We start from the raw sequence: 21,717 nt of genomic DNA on the forward strand, positions 1-21,717 counted from the left end.
TGGGACCAGAAGTGTTTTGAAGAGTGGCTAGTGAAATAAAGCTCATAACATTATACTAAAGAATAACAGTGTTAAAGAAAGCCTGATTTTCAGCACTCTTCCTTTGCAGACAGAACAAGAATAATTCTACATCTATTAACTGAAATAAACAGAAAGACTATTGCTGACCTCAACACATTAGAGCAATGGTTCCCAACCTGTGGTTCGTGAACCACCAGTGGTCCGCAAGAACTAAAATATGGTTCGTAGCCTCACTGTTACTACACTATTGCAATGAGCTTGACTGGTTGTGTGAAACCCGTCTTATGGTGCTGAGGTTTATTAAATATGGTTCTATGTCAGCGATCAGATGGAGACTACTGGATGGCATATGTTCTGAATCAGAAACTAGAGCTGATGTGGTCTATCCAATGTAATTTTCTGAATCAGCACCCCAAATAACCAAGTCAAATCTAAAGTTGACCAAAAACTGATTCATAACCATTTTGATACTGATGTTGGAGAGTGGTCCCTGGTCAAAATAAGGTTGGGAACCACAGCACTAGAGCATGGATCCACTTTAAATCCAGTTTCTGCCTCCTGCATAATTCTGGGGCTTGTAGTTTAGGGAGGGGGCTTTAAACTGCTCAGACAGAGAGGTCCTTGGCCTCACTAAACTACAAACCTCAGAATTCTGAGACAGGCAAAAACCGGATTTAAAGTGGATCCATGCTCTTCTAGTGTGATGAGACTGAAAGGGCTATATATTAGATTTATTCCACATAGCCAATATTATTTTTTTACATTAACTTGTTCTTAATCATAGCGGTTAAGATAAGCAACATGTGTCCTTCTAGATATTGGTGCATTCCAACTCCCACCATTCCTAGCCGGAGAACAATGGTAACTAATTATGGAAGTTGTAGTTCAACAACACATGGAGAAGCCTTGCCTTTTTATATCCCAACTACCAAAATTCCTACGGACTGGTGATATATTTATATAAATTTATAGACCTGCCTACATACAGAATCACATAGGCCAGTTATCCTTTGAGTGTGCATGTTTGTGTATAGAAGGAAAACTATTGAAAGTTTTTTGTTTTTCTGATACATATTGTTTTGTCATTTACAGTCTGATGTAATCGACCAGAATTTGTTAGATTTCCTTCCAGAACAAGAACAGCCAGACATTTTAAAAATATTATCATCTCATATGCTTTTGCTAGACACTGTAGCATCAGATTACTTAAAATGTGAGTATTTCTTCATATAGATTAAAATGTCATTAGGCTATTTTATTTACTTACTTACTTACAGTATTTATATTCCACCCTTCTCACCCCACAGTGGATTCAGGGCGGATTACAATGCATGTATACATGGCAAACATTCAATGCCATTTAGACATACAAAATATATAGATAGACAGAGGCAATTTAATATTCCAGCTTTCCGGCTTTATGAGAGTATATTCAATTCCAGCCACAGGGGGAGCTGCCGCTTCACTGTCCACTTGTGACACGGAGTCCCTGACGGAGTACTTCCTCATTCTTACCCATGCTGCTGGAAGGTTTTATGGTGTCGTAAATTAGTTAAATTAGCCTCCTCGCATAATGCAGTACTTAAATTTCCTACTTGACAGATGCAAGTGTCTTCCGGGCTGCATAGGTTGACAGCAAGCTATTAATGGTCAGGAGCTCACTCCGACTCGGGCTGGCTTCGAACTCATGACCTCTTGGCCAGTAGTGATTGAATGTGTCTGGCTACTAACTAGCTGCACCACAGCCCAGTCCTAATTAAAGATACAAAACTAAAAGGAACAATAAAATGATATTATAGATACAAAACTAAAAGGATCAGTAAATCAACTACTAACATGAAATCAGATTACAGGAGTAATTAGCCAAATGTTTTGGATTTTGTCATGGCAAGAGGAAGCAGCTTCCAGTACGAAATCATTGAAATGTAAGATTAGTATCTCCTACAAAGGTCGGCACAAGTTATCTTTGGAAGTGTTTTGTCCACACATATTTCACCTTGAAGTTTATTTCATATTATTTTCATTTATATTCATAAATATTTTCATGAAGTGCATATTTATTATTGTAAAAAATAATTTGTTCTAATACATAATAGGATAGATATGGGAGAGAGACAAGGGATACACTTTCAGTAATAGGATTAGTACATTATTAAAATGTGTTATTTTGTGGTTGCTTGTCAATTAGTTGCAAAGTAGAAAGTAGACTAGTGCACTGCCCTGCTTTTTACTTGAGCCTGTGTGATTTATTTGCTGGAATGATACTGAATACTTGGGTAAGAGCTAAACCCAATCCTTTTAAGTATGCATGAGAAATGACTATTTTTAGTTATGAGCAGCCTACATTCATGCAGAGGTTCATCCAACAAAATATGAACCTTTGTAGGGTTCCAGAAATAATAATTGAATTAATTAGGTTTCTTCACAGTTTAATTTGTTTTAATTTACAAATAATTATTATTATGTCCTTCTTTCCTTTTTAATAATCCAAGCTGATGATGATTTAGAATTTTACTGTCATCTTCTGAGAGGAAGTCTGAACTCCAAAGACATTCCAACGTATGAATACATAAAATTTGTAGGAAACTTTCTGTCTTACAGTCATGGTAAGTCTATTCTGTAAATATAAGCAATGATTTGAATCAACATAGGACACTTCAGCCTCTTTTTTGTGGTGGTTGATGGTTGTGCTTGTACAGAACAAGCAGTTTACTTCTGAGATGCAGTCATGTCTGGAACAGTGGTTATTTCTAAGGGAGCTTCTACACTGACACAATCCAACTTGGAACCAGTTCAAATGGAAATGGTTTTGCTGTGAGGTGATTAGATTGACAGGTTTGGAGACTGCTTGAGGCCAGGTGGGTAATTATGTTGAACATAAAACCTGTTTTTTTCCCCTCCCCATTTCCAGGAGAGGTGCGCATCAGTGCACAAGAGGCAGAGGGGTGAAAATAAATAAGGGAAAGTGACAGTTAGCAGCAGAGGTGATTAGCCCCCTGCTGCCCAGCCATGCTCTTGAGATGTTTTTCATCAGCCCTGGTTTGAAACTCTTTACTATGCTTCAACAGGGACAGATGTCTACATTGTTCTCTGTATTTTGTGAAGTAGATTTTGCCCTGGAACTGGGCTACACAGGGATCAGCTGCAATGCAATTTTGGCTGAACTTAGACATTCTGGTGATTTTTAAAAGTGCTCTGTATTTCCCTTAATGTACACTACAGTGCATATTGGTAATGCGTCTTTTGTAGCCACCATGATCTCGAGTCAGCCATGAACTGCATTATATGGTCAGCGTAGGAGCGTTAGGAGTATATAGGACTCTTTTTTTGAAGACCCCACTGGAAGATTTTAACCTTAAATTGGCCTAGAATATTATACATAAATATAAGTTGTATAATTTGTATTTTTAAAGCAACTAGTTATATTTTGGTTGAATGAGAAAGGAAGTACAGTAGGCGCATGGATCTGACGTGGTTTGGTTCTAGAAGTCCCTGTAGATATCAGCATCCATGGATGCTCAATTTCTAAGTTGTCCCTTGTATTAATAGCAAAATCAAGGTTTGCCATTTGGAATTTATGTGGGAGGGGTTTATTTTCAAGTTGTGGATGACAACCTGTGGATGCAGAATCTATGAGTATGGAGGGCCAACCAAAACAAAGTGCCTGTTATTCCCTGATGACATAATCAAGACTATTCCTCTACCATCATTTGCAGTCTCTATGCTTTTTTATTCTACTTTACTTATTTTATGGTAGAACTTGGTTTATAGAGTGAAGAGGAGAATTGCTTTCATTATTTTTCAATATAGTATTTTATATTCATTGAGTATAACTTTCTTACTGTATGGAAAACCATACAGAAAGTGCTATGCAGCAATATATAAAAGAAACCATTCTGTAGTCTTCTCCATCTTCTTTCCGTTTCTCCATGCTGCTGAAATGGAAGCCCAGGGAGCCTGTTACATGATGCAGGGTGCCTTCCAGTGGGACTCCATTTCAACAGAATGGAGGAACGGAGACCAGAGTGCGTGCGGAAGAGTCGGATGTTACCCTACTCCTAATGGCACAAAGCAGAGAAATGCAAGGGACCTAAATGAAGAAAGGATGTAAGAGGGCAACAGATAGACCTGGATGAGAAGAAACAGAGCAAAACAGTTCCCTGCTGTCCCCTTCTTTCCCCCACGTTCCCTCGCTTTCCTCCTGCCTGTTTGATAAGGTTCAAAGACTACCATCTTTCAGATATTTCTTTGAATTCTCTCCAGGAATTTTTTACTTCAAATGTTGCTGGTATTACTGTTCAGCAATTAAAAAAGAAACAACCTCACTGTGTCTGTCAGAAACCCCAGTTTCACAATATGCAAAACTTCATTGATTGATCATAGCTTTTCAGGAGACAGGTTTATTTGTATAGAGCAGAGGTCCTCAAACTAAGGCCCGAGGGCCGGATACGTCCCTCCAAGTCATTTACTCGGCCCTCACTCAGTGTCAACCTAAGTCTGAAATGACTTATCTCATCAGCCAAAAGCAAGCCCATTGAAATACTAATAAGTTTATATTTGTTAAAATTGTTCTTCATTTTAATTATTGTATTGTTTTAAAGTGTTTTTTGCACTACAAATAAGATATGTGCCGTGTGCATAGGAATTCATTCTTTTTTTTTAATTATAAATTTAAACTGGCCCTCCAACAGTTTGAGGGATAGAGCCTATATTATCTTATTCTCTAGCCTATAAAATCCTATATGCATGATAGTTCTGCTTCATGGAGGTAACAGACCAATCCTTTGCATGTGTTCTTGGAAAATAAATCAGACTGGGTCAATTGGACTTATTACTAGTTAAGCGGGTATAGGATTGCAGCCAAATGTTGTATTTATACATATAACAATACACTAATATAGATTAAAATCAATCAGTAAAAGGGTTCCTTCTACCTCCACACAGCCACTTTTAGAAAATGAGATGAAGGCCTAGCATTAGTTTCATCACATTGCCTTGGGATTGTATTTCCTTCCTTTGAGGTAGAATGAGATGTGGAACAGCTGTGCAATAACAGGAGATTTTTAGGTGGAATAGCAGATAATTTATATTTATAGAACAGGCATGCACAGACACACAATGGGTCCATGGCAACTGCTTGGTTTCATTAAATACATTGGAATAGCAAAATGGTGTCCCTTATATAAAATGGCAAAATCAGTGTTTGATTTTTGGATTTTTAAAAAATATTCTTAAACTGTGGATGGCTGAATCCACAGCTTCGAAATATGGAAGACCAACTGTGTGCATATGTAGGCTATACAGACATACATAACTTGTAAAATATGTTCAACTCATATGTCTGAGAGATATCAAATATCAGTGCATTTCATATGTATAAAGTAGGCATTGGGAGCAAATGCACTAAGAGGCACAATTCTCTGTCTTGTAATTTTCTTATATAGTGCCTATATCCACTTATAATGGATTTGATGGTGCTGTTCCAAGAGGTTACAGAACACCACTAGGAAAACAAGTCTGCTTTGTTGCTACTGTTCGGCTGGCAACACCTCAGTTTTTAAAGGCAAGTGTGTATGTCTTAGAGTCTGTTAAGTCTTAGCGACAATATCAATCCTTTGAGTCAAGTGTCTCCCCCATTCATGAGCAGAGGGACAGATGTTGCCTTCAACTTTGGTTGAATGAAGAAAACTAGTGGTTTGCAAAACTACTTAAATACATAGTTCTTCTGCCAGTTAGATTTGGGATGATGTAAAGACTATGATGCCAAATATTTGTAGATGTGGAAAAATACAAAAAGCAGTAATGTGCCAGTGAGAGGTTCCATGGGTTAATGAAGGCCATTTTCAAGTTGACATCTTCCCATGTTGCTAAAATGCAGATTTGAGGGGGGAGGGGATATTTTTCAGAAGCTGACTTTTCCCATTATTTTATATTTAATCAAACAAAAGCTCATCACAGAGACTGATTTCTGCTGTAATTGTAGTTTTTAGGAGTGTATTCCATCAAAATCTTGTTATTGTCATGATTAGCCTCTATGCCTTTAATTTAAAACACCCAGACCTAGAGGTTCTCTATTTAGGGATAAGCAACAATGTGTTAATTAAGTTTTAAAGCTTTCATCTGTACTTGATGTCACTTGTGTAACATGCCCTTTGTGTGTTAAACATAAAATGCATACATTAAATTAGCTATATAATTTTCTAAAAGAATTGTGCTATATACAGGATGCAAACTTGCTGAGATTGTAAACTCTAGAGTTGTTATCTTCTAGAATAACAACTATACAGATTGTTAAAACTGATAAAACGTGAAAATAGATGTATTAGTCATTTGTACTACTTGTATTAATATCATTTATTTCTAACACAGGAAATGTGCATAGTTGAAGAACCTTTAGAAGAATTTTCTTCAAGACATAGTTTGGAATGGAAGTTTTTATTTCTGGATCACAGGCTAGTAAATAAAAAATTGTATTTGAAATTTTACTTGACCATTCGCTAATGCTTCATGAGGCAGATTTTGAAAACAATGCCGTTGGTGGAATTGCATTTCTGTTTTGCTTTTTAAGGAGCAAAAGTGGATATTCCTTTGCAGGAAGCCTCCTTCAAAATGTCCCAAAGCTACAAAATGCTAACTTACTGTGTATGATTACCTGTCCACCACGTCTCTGCTTCAGATAGTGTATGAATTGTCAGCAGCCTCCCCCATCCCCCAAGTGGTTTCAAAGCCACATGCTTATTCTTGGGGAAAATGTAGCTACGTCCCTGGAGACGGCAAGAATAGCTGCTGTGTGATTTGAAGTAGAAAAATGGCATGAAGGGAATAGGTAACACTTTCCTATGTTCTTTTATCTTCTCTAAACTGTCGTCTCTTAAAATGGGTCTTGTAATAAGAAAAAAGACTTGAGGCTCTTACTCTGTTAAACCCCTGAAGCAAGAAACACCTGTATAGGTCTAAGAAGGAACCTGCTCTTGTTCCTTCAAAGCTTTACTGACATACCGATTGCTTGTGCTAAGGGTGCCAGAATTCCCAATTGAATCAATTGCATAAGGTGAAGCTCTGGGAATTCCTCTCAGCCTTGTTTGTATGCTTTCTCTTTGCAAAAAGAGATAGTAGGATCCTTGAGATCAAGCATCAATACACAAAAGTGCTCAGGAAGCTGTCATTGGCTTAAATTGTTCAGTAATGTATTCTATGCTGGCTAACTGGTAGCTAATCTTGAGATAGTTCCACATGGAGATGAGGCTCAGGAAAGTTACTTTTTGTGGCTGTAATATCCAGAATTGTCCACCCATTCCATCCAGTGGCTATGCAGAATGTGTACAGGGTGCTTGGACAATTGCTAAATTCTAAAAGACTGACCAACATAATTCAGATTTCAGGGAAGAAGATGCAGAGGCCTTAAGAGTCCAGTCTAAATCATATTGGAGGTACTTGGGGGAAATAAAGTAGATGCTCAATCGCAGGCCTAGGTCTCTTTCCTAATAAGCAATTATCATACTATAATTTCACTTTAATTGCCCTAAGTCTGTCTTGTAGAAAGCTATCTAGAACTCTTTCCCACAACTGTTATTTGCTTTAATGGACTTTAAGATATGCCACTTTCAAAAGATCTTGAAAGTTTTTTCTCCAGATGATTGGAGTTCTGTCTTTAATGATATAACATAGATACATTGCGCTGCTTCACGTCGTAATGCTCCTTAAAGTTTTTTTTTTAAATCTGTAACAAATTTGTTCATTTTGCAATGCTGTCTGGGAGGGGGACATGCTGGCTGGGAATTTTGGGAGTTAAGAATCCAAAAAAAGTTTCCAAACTCTAATCCTAAGTAATCTGTAACACGCTTTCTTGATACCTTTTCTGGTGTAAGTAGAGGGATGTAGAGATATGTAACATTGCTGCTGGAATTTTTAATCACCTAATACAAATATCTACATTTATTTCTTGATACAGAGCACCACCAATTATAGGATATTTGCCTTTTGAAGTACTGGGTACTTCTGGATATGATTACTATCATGTAGATGACCTTCAGCTCTTAGCACAATGCCATGAACATTGTGAGTATCACATTTCCTACCATCATGGGAATCCAGTATAATATTTGTTTCTACATGAAGAATCAGAGAATGAGATAAATCTTAACACCAAACAACAGCTGTCATCCTATAATCCCTTACCTGGGAGAAAGTCCTATAGAAGTCAATGGCTCTAATGTTGAGGGGAACGTGTAGCATTGTGGTGTATGCACTGATAACATGGCAAATCTGACATTGAACTCAATTCAGGTTAATATTTATTTTTTTATCACGTAATTCCACATCCTTCTTTTAAAGTACTCAGTTGAGACTAACTATTTCTGTCAAACAAGCTAATTCTGCCTATGTATTTTTCTTCATTTGGAGCTACTGCTGTTTAACATGTAAATGGATATGAAATCTCAGGATGAGATGGATATCTGGTGGCCCTCAGAAACGTTTTATGATTTAAAACTGTAGAATGGAATTAACAGAAACCCGAAAAATCCAATATATACTCTTAAATAATGTTTGTCTTATTGCTTAATGGTTTGCAATAGTTCTGTTATTTGTGGTTCTGTTAGTAAGCTGATAAATTATACCAATCAAAATTATTTTTAACTTCCAGGGGTAGGAACTTAACTTCCTAACTTTATCTGCCATGATATGACTCCAGTGTCCATGGAGCTGAATTTGGAATACCTTTGGTGTGGTTCTGCTATGATTTTACCCTATGGATCTTGGGATTTGCAGTTTATGGAGGAGTATTTAGAATTCTCAGCCAAACAATTCTTGTACCTCACCAAACAGCAAATCCCAGCTTCCATACAGTATTGTCAGGACAGTTAAAGTGTCATTAGTATGATAATTACATTGTGTGAAGGGATTCTTGGTCATAGATATGCTAGTAATGGGCACTGCCATGAATTCAAACAATTGACAGTGTAGATTTAAAGTCTATGTATCTTTGCATATAGAGGTTCCCCTTTGTTTTTCAACATATAACAACTCCTGAATGAATTAGGAAATTTAAGGCACACCTTTTTCAATTCAGATCCCCTTATACAAACCTGCCTGGGCCCTGAGATCTTTGGGAGAGGCCCTTCTCTCGGTCCCACTTCCATATCAAGGTTGATTGGTGGGAACGAGAGAGTGGACCTTCCTTCCTTCCCAGGAAAGCCAGAATGGCACCCTCCTGCTGTCCTTCTGTTGTCAGGCTAAACACTTTTTATTCAGGCAGGCTTATAAAGATGAAGGTGTTTAAAATCAAGTCAGGGGGTGCTGTGGTTTTAATTTTGAACATTTTTAATGATTTCAGCTGTGAATTTTAATACTAGTTATATGTAATTCTGATTTAATGTTTGCATATCCATATATTTTAAATTGTATGCTAATGCTTTTTTATGTCAAGCTGCTTTGAGTCTCCTTTGGGAGAGATAAAGTGGGGTATAAATAATAATAATAATAATAATAATAATAATAATAATAATAATAGTCCTGGAGTCAAATAAACCATGTCTTCAGATGTGCTGTCTAGCACAACCTTCTCATGGGAAGGCAGGATGAGAAATATGATCTTCACTCCACTCAATTTTACTGTTTTTGATATATTCCATTTTATGCTGTGAGGCTATGTGCAAGATAGCTTGGCAACTGTGTTTCAAAAAGGGAAATTTATTGTTCTTAGGAAAATTTTGTTTATATTGGGAAGCCTCCAAGAACAAATAACTTTTGTTTGTTTTTTTAAAAAGATTATTTGAAGTGTACATTTTTTCTGCTCACAAACAGTAATGCAGTTTGGCAAAGGGAAGTCTTGCTGCTACCGGTTTCTGACCAAAGGACAACAGTGGATCTGGTTGCAAACACATTACTATATCACTTACCACCAGTGGAACTCCAAGCCAGAATTCATTGTGTGCACCCATACAGTTCTGAGGTATGAGGAAATAAATGAGGTTACTCTTAGGTCAATCATTAGTGTGCCTGAAGTAAACAAGAAGACGTAAACTTGGATTAAGAGACTCATAACTGCTTCCTTATTGCCCTCTCATATGAAAAAGAATTGCTAATTTTGTTTTAAATTTTGGATACATTTTGAATGGCTTGAATAGGATAATACAAAGGATCTATATGCCAGTTCAGGAAAGTTTAAATTGTAATTTGTACATTAAAATATGAATTTAGTAGTCGTTTTATAATGCAACCTTCTGGTTGCACAGTTTTGACAAAACATAACATTGTTTGTTTTGGCAAAGTGTGCCCTTCTTCACTTTCTCCCCTACTTTGCAATGGAGAGACACATGCTGGGTATTATAGACTATATCTGTTTAAAAGACTGATCAAAACTATATTGCAAATGATCTTCATTGCACTGAGGCTGAAAGCAGCTTCTTGCTGGATTCAAAAATAGGCATTCTAAAACAAATATGTTTTATCTAGAATCAGTATTATGAATGGCAGTAACATATTGGCATGCTAATAGGTCTGTAATTTTATTCCCGTCTGTTTGGCACTGTTGTTTTGCATACTATGCAACAACTACATTTTATTTATTAAGTGCATTTTGAATATAGAGGCACACCTAATCATTCTTGCCTGGCATATATACTAAAACACCAAACTTGGTGGCAAACATCATTATTATATGTAGAGATAACATTTCATAACTATATGTAAAGAAGAACATTCAAAGCAGAAGTTAGCCATACTGTTTGGGGATTTTGGAATTGTAGTCCAAAAATTAACCTTTTCAAGCTCCAATTTAAGGTTCTAGTCATTTCAGTGCAGTCTTGTACACATAGTTAAGCATAAAATTTAGTTTAATGCACCATCATATATCCATACACGAAATGTAGAATTTAATAGTGGAATAATTCTAGAAAAAATCATCAACAAACTAGTTTTCAAAACAGTAAAATGGGATATAGATTTCTACAGAAAGTTACAATTTTTCATCAGTTATGCAGATGTTCGAGTGGAAAGACGACGAAACATGATCTTGGAAGACTCACCTCCAGAAATAATCTCTTCAGTATTAAAGGTATGCTGGAATGGCAATTTTCGGAGTCTCTCTTCCATTTTTTACATAAGTTCACATATCATCAGTCTTTGAATATTTGCATAATTAGATATCATAAAATGCGAATTCATTGCTTATCTGAGCAAAGGTTGGCTAGGAACATGATTCTGTTTTCCCAAATGAAATGTTAAAAATGAAAGATGTAGTGGAATGCTGGCATATGAGAAAATTGATATTATGTCCTATGAGATACTGCTGTTCCCTTTAAACTATTTGAAGGGAACACATGGTAACACCAGGTGCTGGGCTCAAAACTGTTTAGATAGCTTTAAAATATATGCTACTTCCATTCAAGTGAGTTGGCTATTGATATCATCTCACACATGCAAATCCCTACTTCCTTTTTGGCTCTGTGTTGCCTCTTCCTCACAATTATTGCTGCCCTTTTGTCTTTTGTTATCCAGTTCAATAACTGATAAGCCTGCTGGGGCAAGCTTGCTCTCTACCGAACTCATATTGAGAATGTTATTGGTTGTCCTGTTGAGCTTGGGGCTGCCATGTCAATATGAGCTGGCATTTTATTATTTATTTATTTACAGTATTTATTTATTTACAGTATTTATATTCTGCCCTTCTCATGCTGCAGGGGACTCAGGGCAGATTACAATGTACGTATACATGGCAAAGATTCAATGCCATAGACACACAACATATATAGACAGACACACAGAGGTTAATTAACTTTCCAGCTTTCCTGAGGGTATTCTGGCCACCAGGGAAGCTGTCGCTTCACTGTCCACTGGAGTACTTCCTCATTCTTTGCTTGTTTGCTTGCTGAAGATTTTTATGGCATCATAAATTAGTTAAATTAGCCTCCCCGCATAAGCGATACCTAAATTTCCTACTTGACAGATTCAACTATCTTTGAGGCTGCAAAGTTGACAGCAAACTACACAGAATGGTCAGAAGCGCACTTCGATCTGGGCTGACTTTGAACTCATGACCTTTCGGTCAGTAGTGATCTTAATACAGCTGATTCCCAGCCAGCTGCGCCACAGTCCTGTTGTACTTACGGAGGTGTAAATCCAACTTACTCCTGCATAACTCACTTCTTAAGACATTGCAGAGTTCAGAATTCTTTGCTGAATTTGCTCAAGTCCCTTGCTTCAAAAAAACATAGCTGTTGTAGAGCAGGTTGGAGAGAGCAGAGATTTATCCAGTTATATTCCTAGAGTTAGACCAATTACAATGACCTGATTCTCTGGGAGGTCTACAGCTATGCTTTCAGCAACCAGAACATAACAGTAAATAAAGAACAGCACTCAAAGACAGGGGAATTCCAGACAAGCAACAATCAGGGTCAGGTAATCACCTCCCAACAAAGGATTCCCCCAGGGAGTAAGAAGCTAGACCCTAAAACTGCTAGGCCATTAAATGCTAATCAAGATGGTCAAATGAAACATTCACACTTACCTCAAACGGACAAGAGTTTTTTTCCCCACCCTTGACATTCCACAGATATATAAACCCAATTTTCCAACAGACCCCTTAACCTCTGAGGATGCTGCCATAGATGCAGGTGAAATGTCAGGAGATAATGCTTCTGGAACATGGTCATACAGCCCGGAAAACTCATAACAACCCAGTGATTCCAGCCATTAAAGCCTTCAACAATACATTAAACAAGAACATAGTTGAATACTTCTCTGCTTCCCCTGATTTTCCACTGGCCAGACAATGTCATGTGGGAGGGTGCTGCCTCCTCTTAAAATTGGGTGCTTTGGGGGGCTGAGGGAGGGGGAAACATGTCATAGTTTCAGCTTTGTGAAGCTTTATCACTTTCCCTGGACCAATATGCCAGCCGTAGTCTTTTGGAAGCTGCTGCAAATGTACAACTGTTATGAGTCATATTAGAAGAACCAGTCAATGTGATGAATAGATATGTAAGCTCTTCCCACATCTTATAAATAATAATAATAATAATCTTCAGTTGCCCCAGTATAATTTCATGGTTGAAAATAAAGTTGAAAGAAAAGCCTATATTTAGTACCACAGCATTTAGGGAAAAACATGGAAGGCAAACACTCCATAAGCCATGCATGGAGAATAACTTCTTTTGAAGTGCTTGTGGTATTGGCCTGAGCTCATTCCCCAATGCGTAGCTTCCTGCCTATTAACACAGATTATGCATTAGCTGCATCTCAGCAATGAGCTCCTACAATCTGTATCCTCAGTGTTTAGTGAAGTCAGTAACAGTATATTTTATGAATGTTTTACCTAAATTCATAAGGAGCCCCCGGTGGCGCAGTGGGTTAAACCCCTGTGCTGGCAGGACTGAAGACTGACAAGTCGCAGGTTCGAATCTGGGGAGAGGCAGATGAGCTCCCTCTATCAGCTCCAGCTCCTCATGCGGGGACATGAGAGAAGCCTCTCACAAGGATGATAAAAACATCAAATCATCTGGAAGTCCCCTGGGCAACATTCTTGCAGACAGCCAATTCTCTCACACCAGAAGCGACTTGCAGCGACTTCTCAGGTCCCTCCTGACATGTCCAAAAAAAAAGAAAACCTAAATTCATTTTACACCTCTGTTGCTCAGAACTATGGCTAGCAAAAGATGTGGCTTTTTATCTTCAAAAATGCATGTTTTAAAAATACAAATATCAGCAGCGCAGCCTCATTATTAATCATATACTGCAGAAAGGGATTTTTTTTTTCCGTGTCAGCCCTGATCTAGGTATGGATGTATGTTTGAACCACAAGGGCTCCTACGTGGCTTAATGGATCTGGACCAAACTTGGCACACATCTCCCTCATGATCCAAATTAAAATAATGGTGGGTTGTTTTCTTTTTTGAGTTTTTTTTTATCATGTCAGGAGCAATTTGAGAAACTGCAAGTTGCTTCTGGTGTTAGAGAATTGGCCATCTGCAAGGAAGTTGCCCAGGGGATGCTCGGATGTTTTACCATCCCGTGGGAGGCTTCTCTCATGTCCCTGTAGGAGAAGCTGGAGCTGACAGACAGAAGCTCATCCTGAGCCCCAGATTCAAACTGCCAACCTGCCAGCACAAAGAGTTTATGCAATTTAACAATTTCATCCCCTGCTAACGTGCTAGGAAAACAATGGAGAACTTCTTTTTGATACAAATAACACCTTCAAAGATGGGACTCTCCCTTAGGATTTAGCAAGTGGAAAAAGGTTTGTAGTCCCTGATAATTATAAACCCTCCCATTGATAGTGATGCCTTTCACGTCAAATGCAAAGGTGCATTTATTGTCAAGTCTAGTTGGATCTTTGCAGAGGAAAATTTACCAGTCTTGTCAGTTTGCAGACCAGAGTATAGTCATTCTTAACAGGCTCTGAAAATGCCCTTCTTGCTTTTTATTTCTCCAATCACACTTGGAGCCTTTTGATCCTTCCTCCTTGGAATAGTGAAGGTGGAATGATTTCCACTCCTAATTATGATCCACTTACGTGGGATATGTAGATGTTCACACTATGCAATTATAGCACATTGATAGCACTTTCAACAGCCTTGGCTCCATATTACAGAATCCTGGGACATGTCATTTCACGTGGTATTTAAAATTTTCTTCTGTGTAGTTCCAGTGCTTCACTAGACTACAAATCCCACAATTCAGCATGAGAGTTAAAGTGGTATAAATGCTATGATTTGTCATGTAAAAGAGGTGTAAGTCAAATTAAATCAAGATGGTTGGGATGTTAATCATATCACATTCTTGACTTGAAGCTAAGCTCCCATTTTATGTTCTTTGGGGTCTGTTATATGTCATCTATAAACAAGAATATGTGAAGAATATACTTCTTTGGGGTCTGTTATATGTCATATATAAACAAGAATTTGTGAAGAATATACTTAGGAGTTATTACTTTGAGACCCTTTTCATCTCTGGCTTGGTGTCTACATATTCAAAAAGTGTGTGATATGCATGTGCCTTTCTCTCCCTGATGCCTCCTACTTTGGGCACACCGTGACATCTACCATGTGCCCACTTGAGTTCACTTGCTGTTGATGTGTACATACTCATGCCTTGGTTGGAGACACTGTCTTTTCCACAGTGAAACTGCCTTTACTGAAATGCACATAGGAATTATATTTGTGTCTGGCAACGCATGCAGGGTGATGTGGAGCAGAGCTACTTCAACATACTAAAAATACACAGAGCTGTAATTTTGACTGGATCCCCTGGTGGTGTAGTGGTTAAACCGCTGAGCTGCTGAACTTGCTTACTGAAAGGTCAGCAGTTTGAATCTGGAGAGCAGGGGTGAGATCCTGCTGTTAGCCAACCTAGTAGTTCAAAAACATGCCTTTGATTTTCATCTTAACCCTGGAAATATTACTAAACAACATAAGAAAGGACAAGGAATTACCAGGGCTAAAAATAAGAGGCCACTCCTTTAAACTTCGTGCATTCGCAGACGATGTAGTGTGCTTTGTCGAAGACCCCATTAACAACACAAATAAATGGCTAACGGTAATTGAGAAATACGGGGAAGTAGCTGGCTTAAAATTAAATAGAGAAAAGACCCAGATCATTGTTAAAAATATGAATAAGGAAAACCAAGAGAAGTTGCAAGAACAGACAAAAATAAAAGTCAGCACAAAAGTAAAATACTTAGGGATAACAATCACACCCAACAACAATCACCTCATTAAAAACAACTATGAGAAGAAATGGTCCGACATTCAAAATAAGCTGCAGAAATGGTCGCAACTCAACCTATCGCTACTAGGTAAGATAGCAGTAATAAAAATGAATGTTCTACCTGACATTCTTTTTATATTTCAAGCGCTCCCAATCTTGAAAACAAAGACACTACTGAATAAATGGCAGAAAGCAATCATCAAATTTATATGGAATAACAAGAAACACAGAATAAAAGCAATACACCTAGTAGATGATAAAAGGAGAGGGGGACTAGCTCTCCCCGAGCTACAACTATACTATGAAGCCTCAGCGTTAAGCTGGGTGAGAGACTGGGCGACCCTAAAAAAAGAAAAGATCCTGGCGGTGGAAGGCTTCGACATAAATCAGGGGTGGCATGCTTACCTCTGGAGAAATAAGGACAAAAAGGAAAAACTCTTTAAAAATCACCCTATAAGAGCCGCATTAATTAATACCTGGAACAAATATAAAGATAAATTCCATCAAAAAACACCAATGTGGTTCTCCCCTACTGAAGCACATCATAAAAGGGAGATACCCAGGAATATATGGCTCCCATACAAGCAACTTATAAATATCAAGAGACAAGAAATCACACTCAAGTCAAGAGAAGAATTAAACCAAGCAGACCCCTCTATCTCATGGTTTCATTACCATCAGATTAGAGAAAACTTTAAGATCGATGAAACAATTGGCTTTGAAACAAAGGCATCCTTTTGGGACAACATATTAACAACGGACACAAAACTCATAAGAAAAATATACAATCAGTTACTAACGTGGGCTACTGAAACAGAACAAATCAAGACTAACATGATAAAATGGGCAAGAGACCTAGGCCATTCAATATCTCTTATCGACTGGGAAAAAATCTGGAAAAGCAAAATTAAATACACATACTCAACAGACCTAAAGGAGAGTTGGTATAAGATCTTCTATAGGTGGTATTTAACACCCGAAATCCTGGCCAAAATCAATAAGAACAAGAAAAATGACCGCTGTTGGAAATGCGAAAGAGAAAAGGGCACATTTCTACACATGTGGTGGGAATGTAAAGGGATCAAAAAATATTGGACACAAGTTCACAAATCGATCGAAAAAATCCTAGAGATAAAATTTGAACTAAGACCAGAAACCCTACTATTAGGACTCCACAACCTCAAACTGGAAAAGAATGAGGATAAAATAATTTTTTATCTAACAACAGCTGCTAGGATGGTCCTAGCAAGACAGTGGAAAAATAAAGAAATACCAACACTGGAACACTGGACCCATAAAATACTGGATATAATTAATATGGATATTTTGACACAGAGAATCTCTCAAAACTACAGTAAACCTCAGAAAACCAGTTGGAAACCAGTATTAAAATTTATACAGGAAGAGAATAAGGGGATGTACTTAATAGAGATATAACAAATACAATAACAATAATAATAATAAAAATCTTTATCCAAGAAAAAGACGAAAGTTAAAGAAAAAGCAAAAGGGGGTAACCACCCTAAGCAATTAACAAGATTAGCATTCATACTAACTCCAAAGAAAATAGCCAAAAGACACACATAAAATCAGATATCTGTTCTAAATACAACAGATGGGAATATTATGTGAAAGCTAAACTCAACGGGTTAAGCCAAAAAGTTTGTACCATACTGGATAAACCTGGAAGTTTCCAACCCCCATCCTTGTCTTCCCCCCCCCCACCTGTTTCCCCCTCTTCCCCCATGTGACCATCCCTTCCCCCCCCCCATTCCCCTTTCCTTACCCATAATTTCCCTTCGTAACCGTCCTTCACTTCCATTCCTTGTCTTGTTATTTTTTATCAATGTGTTTTGTAAAACAAAAAAAATCAATAAAAATATTTATTAAAAAAAACATGCAAAATGTGAGATCAATAGGTACGCTTCTGCAGGAAGGTAACGGTGCTCCATGCAGTCATGCTGGCCACATGACCTTGGAGGTGTCTATGGACAACACTGGCTCTTAAAAATGGAGATGAGCACCACCCCCCAGAGTCTAACATGACTAGATTTAATGTCAGGGGAAATCTTTACCTTTACTTATAAGTTTGGCTACTGATAAAAATGGTAAGTAGAGGCAGTAATTCCTGGGTGCATTTTGGAAGATGTTTCATATGGTATCTTGAAGGTTTTCTTTTCCTGTTGCAAGGATTACCTGACCTGGTTGTTTCATTGGTTTTGAATAAAATGTTACCTAAACATCTTGAGCCTCCTCCTCCTCCTCCTCCTCCTCCTCCTCCTCCTCCTCCTCCTCCTCCTCCTCCTCCTCCTCCTCCTCTTCTTTTGGGGTGTAGGAACCTAGTCCTATTCTTTCCAGGTTATTTCTGCCTCTGATACCAATTTTTTCTTTAAAGAAATTATGCCCAGGAACTTGTCCACTTTGGTAACTGAAGTATATTAAAACATCATCCTTCTCATCTAATATGCATTCATCCAAGCTTTATAACAACTGTATTCAATCTGTTTAGGTTTAAAATGACCCAAGTATCACTGGCTATTATATAATGTCTACTTTGTTTTTAAGGAAAGTAGCTCGGGTTTGGACTCTCAACAGCACTTTAGCACAATTGAATTAAGGGCATCGATTCTCAACACGAGTCGGACACTTTCTGTATCCTCACAAGCCTCTCTGAAATATGCACCTCAATCTTTATCTGAAATTGCAGGTGAGTTTCTGGTTTCTATGTAAATAATTTGAAATGTGAACTGTGATACATTTAAATATGAACAAGATTTAAATATTACAGATCAGTTCATATAAAAATAATGAAGAAAAGGTTCTGATAAGGATTTTATGACTAGTGGATAATGTCAAAGGGGCAACCCAAATCCATCTGTCTATCCATCCTGTAGGTACTCAGGATATTTTCCTTTCAACAAGGACAAAATTATCTATCCCTACTTCAGCAAAAGGCTTGGATGGTCAGTTGGTCCTCCTTATGATTCCTGTTTATCTTTGGGCAGGGAATTAGTCAAAGAAGTTACATTCATCTTTGTTTTCATAATTACTTGTGTCCTCACACATAGTGAATACACAGTAAATAAATTGTGAAATTATTGTGTCTTCGAGCCAGATCTCTGGCAGTGAGTTTAAAGAGGGGCATCAACCAGAGGTGAAAGAAAATGTATTTTAAGAGGATGCTATGCTATTGGGCTCCAGCAAAGGATCACCGCCTTGTCGGGGCGCTGGAGCTTGAGCACCTCAATGATGTCATGAGCGAAACCTTGAAGGGCCACCCAAGACGGGACGGTTGTGGCAGAGAGGTCAGACCAAGCGTGATCCCTGGGGAAGGCAATGGCAAACCACTCCAGTATCCTTGCCAAGAAAACTAAATGGACCAGTACAACCAGAGATATGTCGGTATGCCATTGGAAGATGGGACTCCCAGGTCGGAAGATGGCCAAAATGCTACTGGGGAGGAGCAGAGGATAAGTTCAACTAGCCCCAGATGTGATGACGCAGCTAGCTCAAAGCCGAAAGGAAGGCTAGCGGCCGACGGTACTGGAGGTGAACGACGAATCCGATGCTCTAAAGATCAACACACCATAGGAACCTGGAATGTAAGATCTATGAGCCAGGGCAAATTGGATGTTGTTATTGGTGAGATGTCAAGACTAAAGATAGACATTCTGGGGGTCAGCGAACTGAAATGGACTGGAATGGGCCACTTCACATCAGATGACCACCAGATCTACTACTGTGGACAAGAGGAACATCGAAGAAATGGAGTAGCCTTCATAATTAATAAGAAATTCGCTAAAGCCGTGCTTGGATACAACTCAAAAAATGACAGAATGATCTCAATTCGAGTGCAAGGAAAGCCTTTCAACATCACAGTGATCCAAATATACGCCCTAACCACAGCTGCTGAAGAAGCAGAAGTAGATCAGTTCTATGAGGATCTGCAGGACCTACTGGATAATACACCAAAAAGAGACATTATTTTCATTACAGGAGACTGGAATGCCAAGGTGGGAAGTCAAATGACAACTGGGATCACAGGCAAGCATGGTCTGGGAGAACAAAATGAAGCGGGATGAAGGCTGATAGAATTTTGCCAGGAAAACTCGCTGTGTATAATGAATACTCTCTTCCAACAACCTAAAAGACGGCTTCATACATGGACTTCACCAGATGGTCAACACCGAAATCAGATTGACTACATCCTTTGCAGCCAAAGGTGGCAGACATCCATCCAGTCGGTGAAAACAAGACCTGGGGCTGACTGTAGCTCAGATCACGAACTTCTTATTGCCCGATTTAGAATAAAACTAAAGAGATCAGGGAAAATACACAGACCAGTTAGATATGATCTCACTAACATTCCTAGCGAATATACAGTGGAAGTGAAGAACAGATTTGAAGGACTAGATTTAGTAAACAGAGTCCCAGAAGAACTATGGACAGAAGTCCGTGACATTGTTCAGGAGGCGGCAACAAAGTACGTTCCAAAGAAAAAGAAAACCAAGAAGGCAAAATGGTTGTCTGCTGAGACACTGGAAGTAGCCCAAGAAAGGAGGAAAGCAAAAGGAAACAGTGATAAGGGGAGATATGCCCAGTTAAATGCGCAATTCCAGAGGTTAGCCAGAAGAGATAAGGAACTATTTTTAAATAAGCAATGCATGGAAGTGGAAGAAGACAACAGATTAGGAAGGACAAGAGACCTCTTCCAGAAAATTAGAAACATTGGAGGCAAATTTCAGGCAAAAATTGGTATGATAAGAAACAAAGATGGCAGGGACCTAACAGAAGCTGAAGAGATCAAGAGACGGTGGCGGGACTATACAGAAGATCTGTATAGGAAGGATAATAATATCGAGGATACTTTTGATGGTGTGGTGAATGAATTAGAACCAGACATCCTGAGGAGTGAGGTTGAATGGGCCTTAAGAAGCATTGCTAACAACAAGGCAGCAGGAGACGACGGGATCCCAGCTGAACTGTTTAAATCTTAAAAGATGATGCTGTCAAGGTGATGCATGCCATATGCCAGCAAATATGGAAAACTCAAGAATGGCCATCAGACTGGAAAAAATCAACTTATATCCCCATACCAAAAAAGGGAAATGCGAAAGACTGCTCAAACTTCCGTACAGTGGCCCTTATCTCTCATGCCAGTAAGGTAATGCTCAAGATCCTGCAAGGAAGACTCCAGCAATACATGGAGCGAGAGTTGCCAGATGTTCAAGCTGGGTTTAGAAAAGGCAGAGGAACGAGAGACCAGATTGCCAATATCCGCTGGATAATGGAGAAAGGCAGGGAGTTTCAGAAAAACATCTACTTCTGCTTCATTGACTATTCTAAAGCCTTTGACTGTGTGGATCATAATAAATTGTGGCAAGTTCTTGGTGGGATGGGCATCCCAAGCCACCTGGTCTCTCTCCTGAGGAACCTGTACAAGGACCCAGTAGCAACAGTCAGAACTGACCACGGAACAACAGACTGGTTCAAGATTGGGAAAGGCGTACGGCAAGGCTGCATACTCTCACCCAACCTTTTTAACTTGTATGCAGAACACATCATGCGATGTGCGGGGCTCGATGAATGCAAAGCTGGGGTGAAAATTGCTGGAAGAAACATTAACAACCTCAGATATGCAGATGACACCACTCTGATGGCTGAAAGCGAGGAGGAGCTGAGGAGCCTTCTAATCAAGGTGAAAGAAGAAAGTGCAAACGCCGGATTGCAGATAAACGTCAAACAAACTAAGATTATGGCAACAAGAATGATTGACAACTGGAAAATAGAGGGAGAAACTGTGGAGGCCGTGACAGACTTTGTATTTCTAGGTGCAAAGATTACTGCAGATGCAAACTGTGGCCAGGAAATCAGAAGACGCTTACTTCTTGGGAGGAGAGCAATGTCCAGTCTCGACAAAATAGTAAAGAGTAGAGACATCAGACTGGCAACAAAGATCCGCCTAGTCAAAGCCATGGTATTCCCTGTAGTAAC

The 21,717-nt window shown here is 38.7% G+C and overlaps 1 protein-coding gene across 2 annotated transcripts in view; it reads left to right on the forward strand.

The window, feature by feature from the left end:
- The window catches only part of NPAS2 (neuronal PAS domain protein 2), an 82,340-nt gene that overhangs the window by 42,112 nt on the left and 18,511 nt on the right, over nucleotides 1-21,717 (forward strand). For both annotated transcript variants that reach the window (XM_060769760.2, XM_060769759.2), the window contains exons 6-13: nucleotides 1,114-1,234; nucleotides 2,514-2,627; nucleotides 5,466-5,584; nucleotides 6,391-6,473; nucleotides 7,973-8,079; nucleotides 9,826-9,973; nucleotides 10,996-11,077; nucleotides 18,289-18,430. In XM_060769760.2, coding sequence (XP_060625743.2) covers nucleotides 1,114-1,234; nucleotides 2,514-2,627; nucleotides 5,466-5,584; nucleotides 6,391-6,473; nucleotides 7,973-8,079; nucleotides 9,826-9,973; nucleotides 10,996-11,077; nucleotides 18,289-18,430 — 916 coding nt within the window. The remainder of the gene's footprint in view (nucleotides 1-1,113; nucleotides 1,235-2,513; nucleotides 2,628-5,465; nucleotides 5,585-6,390; nucleotides 6,474-7,972; nucleotides 8,080-9,825; nucleotides 9,974-10,995; nucleotides 11,078-18,288; nucleotides 18,431-21,717) is intronic.

This window comes from Anolis sagrei, chromosome 3 (genome assembly GCF_037176765.1).
Source record: "Anolis sagrei isolate rAnoSag1 chromosome 3, rAnoSag1.mat, whole genome shotgun sequence".
NCBI classification, from domain to species: Eukaryota; Metazoa; Chordata; class Lepidosauria; order Squamata; family Dactyloidae; genus Anolis; species Anolis sagrei.